Source organism: Podarcis filfolensis (assembly GCF_964270895.1).
Source record: "Podarcis filfolensis genome assembly, chromosome: 14".
NCBI classification, from domain to species: domain Eukaryota; kingdom Metazoa; phylum Chordata; class Lepidosauria; order Squamata; family Lacertidae; genus Podarcis; species Podarcis filfolensis.
In genome coordinates, this window is record NC_139616.1 from 15,534,633 (window position 1) to 15,551,813 (window position 17,181).

General features: G+C 48.5%; 1 protein-coding gene across 3 annotated transcripts; it reads left to right on the forward strand.

Moving 5' to 3' along the window:
- The first annotated feature begins 719 nt into the window (after positions 1-719).
- Positions 720-5,944, forward strand: MEX3B (mex-3 RNA binding family member B). Of its 3 annotated transcripts, none has more exons than XM_083586625.1 (2): positions 720-1,251; positions 2,432-5,944. In XM_083586625.1, exons 1-2 carry the CDS (start codon positions 996-998, stop codon positions 4,018-4,020), a joined length of 1,845 nt encoding a protein of 614 aa, XP_083442751.1. In that variant the 5' UTR covers positions 720-995; the 3' UTR covers positions 4,021-5,944. The 3 variants fall into 3 exon arrangements, with proteins under 3 accessions (XP_083442751.1, XP_083442750.1, XP_083442749.1); XM_083586624.1 differs by lacking the exon at positions 720-1,251 and adding an exon at positions 1,272-1,669; XM_083586623.1 differs by lacking the exon at positions 720-1,251 and adding an exon at positions 1,677-2,302.
- The last annotated feature ends 11,237 nt before the right edge of the window (positions 5,945-17,181 follow it).

A 17,181-nucleotide genomic window follows, 5' to 3' on the forward strand; every position in this document is an offset into this window, starting at 1 on the left:
TTTCTATGTAGACATAGACAGATCGACAGGGTGGCTTTTTCTTTCTTTCTTTCTGGGTCTTCTCTCTCTCTCTCTTCACGCCCCCCCCCCTTTATTGTTCTGCATTAGACAACAAAGAAAAGGAGCCTTGCCTTAGAGGGGCGGGGCCAAGCAGCCCAGCCGGCCCGCCCCCCTCCGCCGGGCCCGGCCAATCGGCTCCTCCAGCGGCGCTGTCGGCGGCTCCCCTCGGCTCGCTCGCTTTTCCCGGCCGCTTACGCTGCGGCGCTCTGATTTCTCCTCCCCTCCCCCGCTCCCCTTTCCCCAGCGCTGTCTGGCTGCAGCAGAGGCTCAGACAGAAAAGAGGAGGAGGAGAAAGCGAGCGAGCGAGAGAGAGAGAGAGAAAGAAAGGGGGAGAGGGAGAGAAATCGCTGAGTGAGTGGAAGCTGGGAGGGGCTCCTTAAAGAAACGCCTGCCATCGCGGCCAGCAAAGGAACTCAAGGGGGGGAGCCAAAAGCACCGGAGCGCTTCTCTCTATTCTCTGCACGCGCCCCCCCGCGCCCCCCCCCCAAGGAGGAGGAGGAAGAAGAAGAAGAAGAAAAAGGGAAAAGCTTGGGGGGAGTCGTGGTGGGGTATTTTTTCTCCTTTTCTTGGAAAGCATCTTATAAACCGGATTGCCCTGGAGGGGGGGGCTTCTTCTCTTTTTTTAAAGCGGCGCGCAAGGAAATTACAATCTGAGCATTTTTGCCCGTTTTGTTTTGTTCTGAGCCAGCATCCAGGATCTGCTTGCCGGGCTTCTCCAACCGCTTCCTCGTCCTGCCGTTTGCTGGCCATCTGCCTTGGCTGTTTCCTTTGTGTCTGCTTTCCACCTCCCCCCTTCTCCTGGTGTGTGTGTGTGTGTTGGTGCTGCTTCCCTTCCCTGCTTCCCTCCCTCCCCACCCCCGCCCCCCACTCCTGATCCGAGAGCGCAGGAGGGAAAGGAAGCGGAGGGCGCGATCCCCCCACATCCACCCGGGACTATGCCCAGCTCCTTGTTTGCCGACATGGAGAGGAATGGGAGCGGAGGAGGTGGCGGTGGTGGAGGAGGAGGCGGGGAGACCCTGGATGACCAAAGAGCCCTTCAGATCGCTTTGGATCAGCTCTCCCTGCTGGGCTTGGACAACGACGAGACGGGCTCCCTTTACGACAACGAGCCGCGCAAGAAGAGCGTGAACATGACCGAATGCGTCCCGGTGCCCAGCTCGGAGCATGTCGCCGAGATCGTGGGCAGGCAAGGTGGGGGCTTGGCTCGACCGTCTTTGTGTGTATGTGTGTGTGTGAGAGAGAGATGTGTGGTGGGAATCGAGGGGAGGTTTTTTTGCTTCTTCTCTCTAGCTGCTGTCTCCTCCCTGGGTTTCTGTGGATGCCTTTTGCCTCCCGAGATGCCAACACGGCTCGCCCCCTCGAGTCCAAATTGCAGGCTTGTGATGATGGCTAACCTGGCCGCCTCTTCTCAACACCCTTCTCTCCCTCCCTCCCTCCCCCGCCGCCACTTCCACTCTAGACAAAGAAAGTGAAGCAGAGCAGAGGTGGAGGACGCCTTTCGCATCCAGATGTTTTCGCCTCATCTCGCAGCACAACCCCTCCCCCTTTTATGCCCTAAAAAAACCCTTTTGATTTGATTCTGTGTGCGCAAAAATGCAAGCGGATGCTGGTCAGTGCGCGCGCCTTTTATTTGTCAATAGTTAGGAATCGATGGGTGTTTCCTTACAGGCAGCGGCAAGGAGGTGAACAATGGGGGGGGGGTTAGGTTCAAAGCATCTGCATTACGAAGCGGGTGTCTTCAAGAGGGCTGCTGCTGCTGCTGGTACCTTTTTGTATTTCTCGGTGTGTCTGTGTATGTCATCCCCGTCGGGCTTGTTTCCACTCCCCCCCCCCCGGGTTCCCTTCCCCTCCCCTGGAATGTGCGGAGCACGAGTGTGGATTTATTAATTTTATTTTATTTTTATATATATATAAAAGGGGGCGTTGCATATTTGGGTTGCCCGCTCGCGATGGATGAAATGTGGCCGCTCACTTGGCGTTTCATAGCGTGGTTGCGTTGGGTGTGGGGAGGTGTTTTGGTATTGTTGTCTCTCTGCCGCCCCACCCCCCTGCAACTTATTATCTCCGAGATCCTGGGCAAATAACGTTTTGGGGCTTTTTTTTATTTGTTTGTTTTGGCCAATGGGAATATTGGTTGGTTCGAGGTGCGGAGATGGGTGTGTTCCTGTGTCAAAAAGCTGGCATGGTTGTGATGACTTGCAAATGGAACTCGACGTGGATGAAATGTTGGACCAAGAGGCAGGTTGGCTTGGTGGCCCCCCTCGTTCAGCTGCTGCACTCCGAAAAGCTGGAGTAGATGTAACCGTGTTTCCTTCCTCTTTTTCCTCCCTCCCCTCCCCTCTCCCTCCCCCCTCCCCCTGCCTTATCTCAGGTTGTAAAATCAAAGCGTTGCGGGCCAAAACCAACACCTACATCAAGACCCCGGTCCGCGGGGAGGAGCCGCTCTTCGTTGTCACGGGCAGGAAGGAAGATGTGGCCATGGCCCGGAGGGAGATCATTTCGGCGGCGGAACACTTCTCCATGATCCGCGCCTCCCGGAACAAAAACACCGTGCTCAACGGCACGGTGCCCAGCCCGCCCAACCTGCCGGGCCAAACCACCATCCAAGTGCGGGTCCCTTACCGGGTGGTGGGCCTGGTGGTGGGACCCAAGGGGGCCACCATCAAGCGCATCCAGCAGCAAACGCACACCTACATCGTGACGCCCAGCCGCGACAAAGAGCCCGTCTTCGAGGTGACCGGCATGCCGGAGAACGTGGACCGCGCGCGGGAGGAGATCGAGGCGCACATCGCCATGCGCACGGGCGGCATCATCGAGCTCACCGACGACAACGACTTCCACGCCAACGGCACCGACGTGGGCTTCGAGCTGGCCGCCGGCGGCGCCGGGAGCCTCTGGAGCAAGCCCACGCCGCCCCCTCCGCCGCCGCCCCCTCCTCCTCCGCCTCCCCCGCCGCCGCCCTCCTCTTCCAGCATCACCCCGACGCCGGGCCGCAAGCCCTTCTGCAGCTACCGCAACGACAGCTCCAGCTCGCTGGGCAGCGCTTCCACCGACTCGTACTTCGGCAATGGCGTCGGAGGAAGCGGCGGCAGCAGCGCCCGCTTGGCCGACTACAGCCCGCCCAGCCCGTCGCTCAGCTTCCCGCACCACAACGGCAACAACAACAACAACGGCTACGGCGTCTATGGCGGCGGCGAGGTGCTCTCGTCGCCCGACTGCTGCGCCTCCGAGCTGCCGCCCTTCGATTCCCCGCCCGGCTTCGACTTGGCGCCGGCGCCTCCGCCCGGCGCGCCGCTGCTCTGGTCGCAGTTCGAGCGCGGGCCCTCGTCGCCCGGAGCCGTCGCGTTTCCCGCCGGCGGCGGCGGCGGCGCGCCTCCGTCGAACGCCAACCTGGCCTTGCTGGTGAGCAGCGGAGGGCAGAGGCGGGGCGCCGGGCCGCCTCCGCCCCCGCCGCCTCCTCCCCCCACGCGCCTTTCCCCGCCTCTGCACGTCGGGGCGGGAGGCGTGGCGCTGGAGCAGCACCCGCTGGCGCGGCGGGTGCGCAGCGACCCGGGCGGCCGCCTGATCGCCGCCGCCGTGGCCGCCGCTGCTGCCGCCGCCGCAGCCGCTGCAGCCGCTTCCTCGCCGTCCGCCCCGTCGTCGTCCTCGTCGCCCTGCTCCTACCCTCTGTACGCCAACGGGCTGGGCTGCCACTTGCCGGGCCTGCCGTCGGATTCGTCGGCGTCGTCGTCCTCGTCGTCCAGCTCCTCTTCCAGCTCGTCGTGCTCGTCGTCGGGGCTGCGGAGGAAAGGCAGCCGCGACTGCTCCGTGTGCTTCGAGAGCGAGGTGATCGCGGCGCTGGTGCCCTGCGGCCACAACCTCTTCTGCATGGAGTGTGCCAACCGCATCTGCGAGAAGACGGAGCCCCAGTGCCCCGTGTGCCACAGCGCCGTCACTCAGGCCATCCGGATCTTTTCCTAAGGGTCCCCAACCCGCGACCCCTCCCTCCCCCCTTCCCTCCCTCTCATGGGTGCCAACTTGAATTAAAAAATGGGTGTAGACGTGTGCCAGGCCAGCTGCACCCTGCATAATGGATCGCAAGGCATGGGGTGCCAACTTGAATGAAATATTGGGGGCCCCAGGCAAGCCCCACCCCATGTTATTGATCACATGATGCGGTGCATGCACCCCTTTTGAAGGGCAATGCCCACCAATTTTAGGGGGCCCGCCCCATCAATTATTTTATGGAGGGGCAAAGACCCCTCAGAGTTGGCTCCTGTGATGCACCCCATAAACTTTTGGGGGGCCCAGCTCCCTCAAATACTTTATTGGGGGGGCAAAGGGACCTCAACCTCTCGGAGTTGGCTCCTATGCTCCCTCTTTCTCTCCCCCACCCCGACACACAACAGACAAGCAACCTCCTCTTCTTCAAAAGGTCTTCTACTTGCCTATATACATGCATATAAATATATATAATATCTGTGTCGAGCTTTTAAAGCTGCAGTATCCGCACATCCCAAAAATAATATAAATAATAACAGACGGGGGACGGGGTGGGGTGGGGGAACCTGACGTTTTGCAGGATGGTGACCATCTTGGTTTTTGAAAAAATAACTTCTGTTTTTGTTTCCTTGCATTCTTGAGTGTGCCGTAGCTTAGGAATGGGTTTAAGGGGATGTTTGTGACACCTGGTGCATGCTATAAATATTAAGGAACGACATTCTAGTAATAGACTAGTTTTTACACTTTCTCTTAAGGCCAAGCTTCCAAATCAAATGATCTCTCTCTCTCTCTCTCTCTCTCTCTCTCTCTCTCTCTCCTCTTTTTCTCCCTCCCCCCCAAATTAAAATAGGAAATGCATATGGATTATGATGGCGTGTGAACAGTTAGTATAATGTGCTGGTAGTTGGTAGATTGCTTATTGAGAAATAAATCTATGGATGGATAACTTTTCTTGAATGTTCTCGAAAGGGCAAGATTTTTTCCTGTGAATTTTTAATAATAATAATAATGATAATAATAATAATAATGAACTTATGATACTGCAGCTTTATCAAAGAAAAAAAGAAGAAAAAAAGGAAACTGTAACATATCTCTTATATATATTAAAACGTTTAAAGGTTTTAAAGATAAATTGCATTAATACAGATTGAAGTATTTTATTCTTTTTTGACTTGAAAAATTATATTTCATATTGCAAAGATGTTTACAAGTATTTTAATTTAAGTTCAGTGAACTTTTTTGTAGCTGGGTTAAATCTTTTTTATTTTTTGGTATGGCCTTATGGCGAAGAACACTGTATTATTTTACTATCACACAATTGTGAATGGAATTGCAAAACCATAAAATGTGTAATACTTTGAACAGTATTCTGTTGGGATGGAGATTTTTTATAGGTTCAGAAAAAAAGAAATCTTTTAAATCTGCTTCACCCAGCATATTTTCTATTCAGTGATATAAAGCATATTTTATTCTATATTATTACAAAAAATGGAAGCGTTTAAGCATAAGTCAAAAGGAACTGTTGATGCTTTCTAACATTTGTATAAATAGAATTCAGTGGAAATTACAAAAAAATTCTGTTGCACCACTATAGTTTAGTATTTCTATTTTAATACATTTGTTTACCACTTGTTTATGTATATGTAGGTGATGTTACTTGATCTTAAATGTACTTTACTGAGCAAAGTTTAAAAACAAAGTATATTTTATTTTATGATAAAGGGCCTTTAACCTCATGGTCAGATACTAATATTATATTTGCTGAGACAAGATTTGAAATTGTATCAAGAGTTTTATTTTTCTGACATTTAAAGTTCTACATAATAAAGGTAAAACTTAAGTAATGGTGCTACTTCATGTTTTTTTAAGTATTTCTATATAAATAAAATATTACAGAAAAGCATCTGGTGTTGTGGTTAGATTTTGGTGGTTGTTTTATTGCGTTCTTTTATGATGGGGATAAGGCAATGTCTCTTTGATCTGATGTTACTGCTTCGGAAAGTCTTTATCAGGGATGTTCCGCACATTGCCTGGGGGAAAACCTGAGTTTGCCACCAAGTCTAAGTTTGGCAAGGAGCCCTAGTGAATCCTCACTCTCAGAAAAGTCCCCTTTGGTTTTCTTTTTTTAAAATGAAGTGTTTCAGAAGAAGCTTTGAGTGTGATCCTTAGAATGCAACAAACTTGCATTTGCAACCTTGCAAATAAGTGTATCCTAACCTTGCAAATAAGTGTATCCTGTTGTGTGGCGTGGCCCCAGTTGCTTCCCATATTAACTTCCATTCTTTCTGTGTGTGCAGACTGCAGGCCTGGCGCTGCTTGTGACATCATTTGACCCATCAGGCTGAAAACGGAGGGGTTGCCAAGCCCGTGAGAGAGCACAATGTATGACTGGTGGGCTGAGTTTTTGCCTGGAGGGTCACAACAGGGGATGGTAGGTCACATTCATTTTAAGAGTAGCTTTTGGGACCTAATGAAATGAGTTTTCGGCTTTGGGGGGAATGTCCCAGAGTAGCCAGGATTCCTGTTCCCCTTTCCTATGTTTTGATATTTTATTTTTTTTAAGTTTGCATCTTGAGTTTGCTGCAGTTAAGGCTGCTGTAATCTCAAAGACCTGTTGTGTGTACTATATGAAATGTAAAGGTAAAGGTAAAGGGACCCCTGACCATTAGGTCCAGTTGTGGCCGACTCTGGGGTTGTGGCGCTCATCTCGCTTTATTGGCCGAGGGAGCCGGTGTACAGCCTCCGGGTCATGTGGCCAGCATGACTAAGCAGCTTCTGGCGAACCAGAGCAGCGCACAGAAACGCCGTTTACCTTCCCACCGGAAGTTTACCTATTTATCTACTTGCACTGGTGTGCTTTCGAACTGCTAGGTTGGCAGGAGCAGGGACCAAGCAACGGGAGCTCACCCCGTCGTGGGTATTTGAACTGCCGACCTTCTGATCGGCAAGTCCTAGGTTCTGTGGCTTAACCCACAGTGCCACCCGCGTCCCATATGAAATGTACCTGTATCATAAAAAAACTCAATGTGCACTCTTTTGTTGCAATCCAGGTATCACACTTGCATGTGCTGGTGTGTTACTCATGGTCAGCACAGCTGGATCAGAAAACCACAAGTGCAGCCTGATCTTTTAAGGTCAGCTTTGTTATCCCTGATCCAGCCAATTGCCTATTTAGCAGTAGAAGAGGGAGCTGGCAGAAGTTCCATATCTCCTTCGAACAGGCGGTCAGCATTTTCAGCCCCAGTGATGCCAGCCTTTGGAGCAGGCATAGGCAAACTCCAGCCCTCCAGATGTTTGGGACTACAATTCCCATCATCCCTGACCAGTTTTCCTGTTAGCTAGGGATGATGGGAGTTGTAGTCCCAAACATCTGGAGGGCCGGAGTTTGCCTATGCCTGCTTTGGAGCTATAAGTGAAGTACTGTATGTATGGCAGCCTTCCTGACCGGGTGTTCTTCACATCTCTGGACTTACAACTGCCTGACTATTAGTTATGCTGGCCAAAGCTGATGGGAGCTGCAGTCCAGCATCCCCTGAAGTCTACCAGGTTGGGCCACATAGCTGGAGAAGAACCTTTATCTGAAACACAGATGGGCAAGACTTTGTGACTCTTCAGAAGTTGTTGAGCTACATCTTCTGTGGTCTGACCATGTCAGCTGGAGCTGATGGGACTTGGGGTCAATGCTTTGAGGGCCAAAACCTCCCCATTCATAGATTTACAACTGGATTTATCTGCAAGCTATCAGAGTAGATCAGGTCTGTGAGCAGGATTTGAACTATGAGTGGCGGAAGGAATCGGGAGATTACAGGATTGTTATGTTATAAGAGTGAGACGATAGGGTGCAGCAAGGAGGAGATAAATTAAAAAAACACCATGGGAAACGGGGTGGGGAGTCTGCAAAACAAAAGAAAAAATTATTATGTATTGGAGTGTACATGTGAATTTTTTGACAATTTAATAAAATGTAACCGGGCACCTTCTGTGCCAACTTTTAAATGCCTACTGAAAACTTTTCTATGTGGGCATTTCAGAGTACATCCCCCTACTGTGGGGTTCTGATGTTATTTTTTAATTCTTTTGCTTTTGGCTTGCTTTTAACTTTTTATGCTTTTCTATTGTAAACTGCTATGATGTATTTATGATACAGCAGTATTTTATAAATGAATAAGTAGACAAACAACCCTGTGAGGTAAGTCAGGCTGAGAGGCAGCGATTGGATCAAGGTCAGCCAGTGAACTTCATCGCTGAGTGGGGGGGTTTGAACTCTTGTCTCCCAGACTAACCTCTACATGACACTAGATAGGCCATTGTTATGTTCCAGCAGGCTGTTTCTATTTTATTACATGGCACAGCTCATTACAACTGCTACATCAGGCAGAAAGATAATTAAGTGTTCCACTCAGACCCTCAGCAATTTTCAAGTAGTCTATATCGGCGAACGTTTGGGGGTAGATCATTCAGATTCCTTTTGGCTTGTAGGCCTAGTGATAGCAAATGAGGTGGCAAAGCTATTCCTAGACTGTACCATAGTCTGTTCATAGGCTATACAGTGGACACTTGGGTTGCGAACGTGATCCGTGCGGGAGGCAAGTTCGCAACCCATAGTGCCGTGTCTGCGCATGCACGGGTCATGATTTCGCGCTTCTGTGCATGCGCAAAGTGCAATTTAGTACTTCTGCGCATGTGTGAGCGCCGAAACCTGGAAATAACCTGTTCCAATATTTCCGGGTTCGGCGTGGTGCACAACCCGAAAATGTACAACTGGAGTCGTGTGTAACCCGAGGTATGACTGTACTACAGTGGTACCTCTGGTTACGTACTTAATTCGTTCCGGAGGTCCGTTCTTAACCTGAAACTGTTCTTAACCTGAAGCACCACTTTAGCTAATGGGGCCTCCTGCTGCTGCCGCGCCGCCAGAGCATGATTTCTGTTCTCATCCTGAAGCTAAACTCTTAACCCAAGGTACTATTTCTGGGTTAGCAGAGTCTGTAACCTGAAGCGTATGTAACCCGAGATACCACTGTATACTATACTATTTTAGATTGTGGTGAGGAGGGGCAGTTTCACATAACTGAATGTCCCCTGCCCTTGCATTTTTAAACAACCCAACTCTGATTAAAAAGTGATGTTTGGGAGAGGAGGGCTTCTAGTCCATCCTCCTCCCTGAGGTACTAGATTTCTCTGTGCAGGGAAACTTAAGGGAAGGATTCAGTCATGCAATTTCCTTCCACCATTAGCTGTCCTCAATTTGCAAAGAAAGAAAAAAAAAGGCGTTGCTTGAAAATATCCCAGAAAACCAACATCGCAGCATTGCTTATGCTTTTATTTAACCTCACGATGGTGTGTTTTTCCTTCTTGCAGCAGAATGTCAACATTCTGGTGCCTGTGACTTTCTGCTTGTCAAGGCAAATAATTTTGTTACGCAGCATGTCGTGGGCGCAGGGGTCTCGCTCTTAAAGGGTGGCAGTTCTAGAGCACCCCTGGCTCCTCTGTAGCAGGAGTCCTCAGAGAAGACACGCTGCATTTTGCCTGGGATCGTCCCGCTCTGACACTGAGAAGCAGTCTTAAACCCAACTACTGCAACCACCACCCCCATAAACCATGTGGATGTCTACATGTGTGACCTCATTCAGCTGGATGCATAGACGTGTGTGCATGTATGCATTGCTGCCTGATACTGAATCAGAATTGGTGTAATTGAATGAAACAGTAATAATAATAATAATAAATGGAGGATGTATGCTGCAGGAGTGCACATCCAGGCCTTGAAACAACATGTGCCATTAACAACAACTTGTTCTTTGCCATGCACTGAAGCCACTTTTGGCTTGTGTGGTTTAATCTGAGTGGTAGGTTGCAATGTGCTTCTTATGTAGGTGAGTCTTTGGAGAATGGTTTAGGGCTGGCCACTTCAGCCTTGGGAAAGATGCTGGGCTTTTAATAGTTCTGATGGCTCTCTTGATGGTTCTGGTGGGTTTTGGAAGCCAGGCAAGTCTCTCTTTGGCCATGGCAGATTACTCAAGAGCTGTGCCCCTGCAGGACTGTCCCTCACAAGAGCAGCCCAATTGCTTGGGTTTGCTTTGGGTTCTCTGTTTTTCCATCTAGGCCACTGAGATTTCTTCCTGCTTGCTTCCCTCAGCTCTTGTTATTTTCATGTGAGAAACGCGTATTTGATCAAACGTCCGGTGAGATCATTGCCACTAGTGTATACAGTGGTACCTCGGGTTAAGTACTTAATTCGTTCCGGAGGTCCGTTCTTAACCTGAAACTGTTCTTAACCTGAAGCACCACTTTAGCTAATGGGGCCTCCTGCTGCTGCCGCGACGCCAGAGCACGATTTCTGTTCTCATCCTGAAGCAAAGTTCTTAACCCGAGGTAATATTTCTGGGTTAGCGGAGTCTGTAACCTGAAGTGTATGTAACCTGAAGCGTATGGTACCACTGTATTTGTAGTTCAGGAGGGAGTATACACTGGGCATTGTGCAAAAAGTAGAATAAAATAGCATTATAACCCCAATAAAGACCTTTGAATCAATTTCATTGCATGGGTTTTTGGTCAATTTAATCTATTGGGTTTGAATTTGCACATGCATAAAAACATTTTTCCTGAGGAAAAGAAGCATGTTTCCTTTTGTTTCAAAGAGGTAAGTATGTATATGTGCATCAGTTAGGCATCTCACTGCACATGCACCATTTAGAACACACAACCTGCCCCAAATAATCCAGGGAACTATAGTTTGCTAAGCGTGCTGGGGCTTTGTCAGGTTAAACTACAGTTCCCAGGATCCTCTAGGGCAGGCAGGGCCAAACTTGGCCCTCTAGCTGTTTTGGAACTACAACTCCCATCATCCCTAGCTAACAGGACCAGTGGTCAGGGATGAGGGGAACTGTAGTCCCAAAACAGCTGGAGGGACAAGTTTGGCCATGCCTGCTCTAGGGGAAGCCATTTGCTTTAAATATGCTTTAAATGTATGCTGCATATTAAGTCTTGGACCATTTCCAGACAATCTGTTGATTGATAATTTGTCCCAATTTGTTTTGCGCAAAATTTGTGGGCCGGTTAGACAATACCCGCTTTCTATTGAGCATCCATTCTGATTTGATTGCAGGGGGGTTAGATAATTTTGCATCATGCAAATGTTATCCCACACTTTCTGGTGCATTTTCCCATTGCTTTCTTTGTTGCAGAATGTCAGATTTTGAGCGGTGGAGTGGGGAAGTGGCTTTTTGTGCAAGAGCTCCAGGTCCACTTTAAATTACACAACTGAATTTGTTTGGATGCAATAACCAAATAAGTATATATCCACACATAGCATATATATGTATATAAATAATATTATACATGATCAATACACTTAGTAAGTTATTGAACATATATTATAAAAATATATGTTGACTTGAACTTGTAATAAATGTAATAAATATTGACCATCATTCTACAGATCTGCTATGCTGCTCATTTCTCTCTTTCCTTATGTATGTGACTTTCAAATATGCTGTTATAGTCAATCTAGACTGTTGCTGGTGGCGCTGTCTTCCCCTGCCCTCCAGACTATGTTGTTGTTTAGTCATTTAGTCATGTTCGACTCTTTGTGACCCCATGGACCAGAGCACGCCAGGCACTCCTGTCTTCCACTGCCTCCCCAGTTTGGTCAAATTCATGCTGGTAGCTTTGAGAACACTGTTGAGCCATCTCATTCTCTGTCGTCCCCTTCTCCTTGTGCCCTCCATCTTTCCCAACATCAGGGTCTTTTCCAGGGAGTCTTCTCTTCTCATGAGGTGGCCAAAGTATTGGAGCCTCAGCTTCAGGATCTGTCCTTCCAGTGAGCACTCAGGGCTGATTTCCTTCAGAATGGAAAGGTTTGATCTTCTTGCAGTCCATGGGACTCTCAAGAGTCCTCCAGCACCATAATTCAAAAGCATCAATTATTTGGCAATCAGCCTTCTTTATGGTCCAGCTCTCACTTCCATACATCACTACTGGGAAAACCATAGCTTTAACAATACAAGCAGCAACACACAATTTACCAGCAGCTAATAAATTTAAAACAATTTCTAAGTCAGCCTCTAACAGTCTTAGAGGCTGACTTAAAAATTGTTTTAAAGAACCTTTCAAATATTCAGAAATTGTATTTTAGACCAGTTTAACAATAAATAGCCAGTCTTTTATAACAACAGATTTCCTATAGCATTCCAAGAAATTTGGGCCACATACATTTAAAGCACTACAATACCACTTAATTCTTTAGCTTCCCCTAAGTAATTTTGGGGAGCTGGAGTTTGCTAAGGGTGCTGAGAGTTAGGAGACTGCTTTTCCCGTCACAGAGTTACAGTACCCATAATGGCAGGGGTGCCAACTTGAATAAAATATTGGGGGGGGGGGCAGGTAAGCCCTGTCCCACATAATCAGTCACGTGATGTAGGTTCACGCACACCATTTGAATGACAATGCCCATCTACTTTTGAGAGGCCTGGTCTCTTCAAATATTTTATTGGGAGTGTCTGTGTGAAGCCCCCTCTGCCCCTAGGAGTTGACTCCTATGCATAGTGGTTTAACATCAGTCCACAGAAAGAGGATAGGGGTCTCCTAACAATTCTCAGCACTCTTAACCAACTACAGCTCCCAGAATTCTTTGGGGGAAGGCATGACTGCTTGGCATCATAGTACTTTCAAAGTATGGTGTGAATGTGGTCTTGGATTCTGGGGCAACTCCCAAAAAAACATGCAAAAAACCAGTTTGCTTGGCGGGTCAATCTGAGGAACTTTTTGTGAATCGCCAACATATTTTACCTACTCCTTTAGAAGAGTTTGGATATGATATCCTGCTTTATCACTACCCGAAGGAGTTTCAAAGCAGCTAATAATCTCCTTTCCCTTCCTCCCCCACAACAAACACTCTGTGAGGTGAGTGGGCTGAGAGACTTCAGAGAAGTGTGACTGGCCCAAAGTCACCCAGCAGCTGCATGTGGAGGAGCGGAGACGCGAACCCGGTTCCCCAGAATACGAGTCTACTGCTCTTAACCACTACACCACACTGGCTCTTAGTTGGCAGCTGGACAGGCAGAAAGGAAGCAGCAGAAGCTTTCTCTGTCGGTTTATTTCTGAGTGAGAAAAAGGCCCCACTCGCTATATTTTTACATGTGAGGCTGATATTACAGGCAAAGAAACAGGACTGGCTCTGTGTGTGTGTGTGGGGGGGGACTGACAACTCTAGTGACCATGGATACATTTTAAAATGTATTTTTAAAGGTAATGGAGCAACTGGCCACAATCCAGCTCAGAATCACACTTAAGCCTGTTGGTTTCAATAGGCTTAAGTGTACCAAATGATGATGAATTGTGACCACGGACTCTGAATGATTTCTTTCTGTTCTCCTTTGCAAGGATGCTGTAAATAGCTCCACGCTGAGCAGCCTTAAATCAGGCACAGGGGTGCCAACATTTAAACCATGCCTTTTAAATGCATACCCTCCAGCACTTCTCTTATGAAAACAGGGGTGTCCCATTCCATAATGATCATTTTACTATCTATACCCCATACAACTTATTGGGTTGCCCCAAGCCGTTATGGGCAGCTTCCAACATATATAAAAACATAATAAAACTTTAAACGTTGGGGCGGGGGGGACTTCCCTGTACAGGATTGCCTTCAGATGGCTCGGGGGGGTTGGATAACTCCATACCCTCCAACATTTCTCCAATGGAAATAAGGACATCCTAAGGAAAAGCAGGACATTTCGGGATCAAATCAGAAACTGGGATGGCTTTTCTAAATCAGGGGTGTCCCTGGAAAATAGGGACACTTAGAGGGTCTGTAAATGTAGCAACAGCAGTATGACCCCCATGAAAGTTGTGGTACACTGTGCTTTTTGTGTCATAAAAAGGTAAAGGGACCTGTGATGGGATGTTGAGCTGCTTGTGCGTAAAGTTCCTAGTCCCTCAGTGTTTGGCTAAGTCCACAAACCACTGTCTGTAACGGAGCGCCATAAGCATGGCTCCGTCAGTCGCTGGCAGAATCCGACAGTGGGCGTTTATGGAATTTCTTCCAGCATAACAGCTCCTTAACGGAAACACGTCTTCTGGACTCTCTACGTGACAATTTCCGGCGAGGAGTGGGTGTCCCTATAGGAGGTCCTGAAACCTCCTCGCTGTTCTCGCTGGAATTGTCTCTGAGCCATTCTTCTGACTCGCTTTCCCTTGGAGCTCTTTCTCGCCCCCTGCTGGTTCCCTCCTCCGCTGATAAGTCTCTCTCAACCTCTGGGAGCCCTTGCACCACCTGTTCTTCCGATGACAGTTCCCTGACAGGACCCTTGACCATTAGGTCCAGTTGTGGCCGACTCTGGGGTTGCAGCGCTCATCTTGATTTACTGGCCGAGGGAGCCGGCGTACAGCTTCCGGGTCATGTGGCCAGCATGACTAAGCTGCTTCTGGTGAACCAGAGCAGCGCACGGAAACGCCGTTTACCTTCCCGCCGGAGTTGTACCTATTTATCTACTTACACTTTGACGTGCTTTCGAACTGCTAGGTTGGCAGGAGCAGGGGCTGAGCAACGGGCGCTCACCCCGTCACGAGGATTCGAACCACCGACCTTCTGATCAGCAAGCCCTAGGCTCTGTGGCTTAACCCACAGCGCCACCCGCATCCTGGAGGGTATGGTAGGACGTCCCAATTTCCATAGGAGGGTATGAAGTTATGCGACCACCGCGTCAAGGAGATAAGTAACTATACAACCTTTGGAAGACATATGAAGGCAACTCTGTATAGGGAAGTTTTAAAAAGTTTTAAATGTTTTATTATGTTTTTGTATATGCTGGAGGGCGCACAATGAGAGCCAGTGTGGTGTAGTGGTTAAGAGCGGTAGTCTCGTAATCTGGGGAACTGGGTTCGCGTCTCCGCTCCTCCACCTGCAGCTGCTGGGTGACCTTGGGCCAGTCACACTTCTCTGAAGTCTCTCAGCCCCACTCACCTCACAGAGTGTTTGTTGTGGGGAAGAAAGGGAAAGGAGAATGTTAGCCGCTTTGAGACTCCTTAAAGGGAGTGAAAGGCGGGATATCAAATCCGAACTCTTCTTCTTCTCTTCACAAAGTGGCTGGGGCAACCCAGTCAGGTGGGCAGGGTACATTTTTTATTATTATTATGGAATAAGATGTCCCTATTTCCATCGGAGAAATGTCGGAGGATCAGCACTCAGCTCCGAGGGCCTATTACTCTGGGATCACAGGAAACTCTGTTCCTATCCAGAGACCAAGGGAACAAGAGCCTGCAATTGGTGTTCAAATAAGAACATTCACAAGGAGAGATCAGCCTGGCCTGAACTGGATGTCAATGCTTAATAACTTCCCCACTGTGCTTGGGTCTAAAAGAAGCCTGCTTGTTCCACTGTGTCCTTCGATGCCCCTTTATTTGCATGTCTTGTCTGGGCAGGAGCTATAGCCCAGTGGTAGAGCATCTGCTTTGCATGCTCAAGGTCCCAGGTTCAATCCCAGCCATCTCCAGGTAGGTCTGTGAAAAGACTCCCCTCTGAAACACTGGGAAGTCACTGCCAGCCAGTGTAGACCAAAGTGAACTAGATGGCCCCAGTGGTCTGGCTCAGCCTAAGGCCACTTCTTAAACTTGGTTTGTAAACCAGATTCCTAGTCTCTCTGCCCCTCCCTCCAGATATGAGCCACTCTGGGAGACCATGATTGTCTGATAAGTGAGTTCAGGGGCGCCATGGGGGGGGGACGGGACTGAGGGGCCAAGGGCTTCTGAAATTTTCAAGGAGAGGGCCAGACACCCTCAAAATTCTGCAGCAACCATGCGCCGTGCTGATGTCAGTGGCTCAGACCGCATGGTGACATGCCAGCATTTCACACAGTGTGCGTGAGTGACACCAGCACATTGCGCATCATGTGTACATGTGTGCATGTTGCACGGCACCCTCAATTGCAAAGGGCGGCGGTGTGGGTTAAACCACAGAGTCTAGGACTTGCTGATCAGAAGGTCGGCGGTTCGAATCCCTGCAACGGGGTGAGCTTCCGTTGCTCGGTCCCAGCTCCTGCCAACCTAGCAGTTCGAAAGCACGTCAAAGTGCAAGTAGATAAGTAGGTACCGCTCCAGCGGGAAGGTAAACGGCGTTTCCGTGCACTGCTCTGGTTCGCCAGAAGCAGCTTAGTCATGCTGGCCACATGACCCGGAAGCTGTACACTGGCTCCCTCGGCCAATAAAGCGAGATGAGCGCCGCAACCCCAGAGTCGGTCACGACTGGACCTAATGGTCAGGGGTCCCTCTACCTTTACCTTTATGTATGTACGTATGTAAATAACATGCATACTTCTGGGTTGGTTGGTTGGTTGGTTAATTCATTCTTTCTTTCATGCTGCTGTCCCTGCCACTGTTTAAAAGAGAGAATCTGAATGGTTCAGCATTGTTTGAAGGCTTGTGGTGTAAATGACTTACTGAAGACACACACATTTATTATTACAGTGGTACCTCGGGTTAAGTACTTAATTCGTTCCGGAGGTCTGTTCTTAACCTGAAACTGTTCTTAACCTGAAGCACCACTTTAGCTAATGGGGCCTCCTGCTGCCGCCGTGCTGCTGGAGCCCGATTTCTGTTCTCATCCTGAAGCAAAGTTCTTAACCTGAACCAGTATTTCTGGGTTAGCGGAGTCTGTAACTTGAAGCGCATGTAACCTGAAGCGTATGTAACCCGAGGTACCACTGTATTTGATATCTGTGTGTTTGTGCAGACCTAGAAAAATACTTCTAGTTGTTCAATGCCAGAAGCTATTCTTTGGATGCCAGTTTGAAATGTATAGGTTATCAGCTCTGAACAGGGCAGAATTAAACATATATATTCTACAAAGAGCAGCATTTTTTAAAAAAAGGAGAAAAAAGATACTCAGGGTTTTCCTGTTCTGTACAGTTCTCTTGCCCAAAAAATTGGCACTGCCTCTTTAAGGATTTTTAAAACGATGATGATAACGCAAATAGCAATTAAAACCTGCATAGTATAAAGTGCACATAAAAAAATAAAAGCAGAGAAAGAGAAATTAGTATTGCGTTCCCAGGGCTTTAAATAATGGTACTCTTGAAAGCACTCCACAAATGTTAATTAGTATTATTATTATTATTACAGGTGGGACCTGCAAGAAAAGGT

Excerpts from the sequence above, each read along its gene's own strand:
- MEX3B (XM_083586625.1), top strand. The coding sequence starts at position 996 with ATGCCCAGCTCCTTGTTTGCCGACATGGAGAGGAATGGGAGCGGAGGA. Across the intron at positions 1,252-2,431 it reads CGAGATCGTGGGCAGGCAAG|GTTGTAAAATCAAAGCGTTG; the intron begins GTGGGGGCTTGG and ends GCCTTATCTCAG.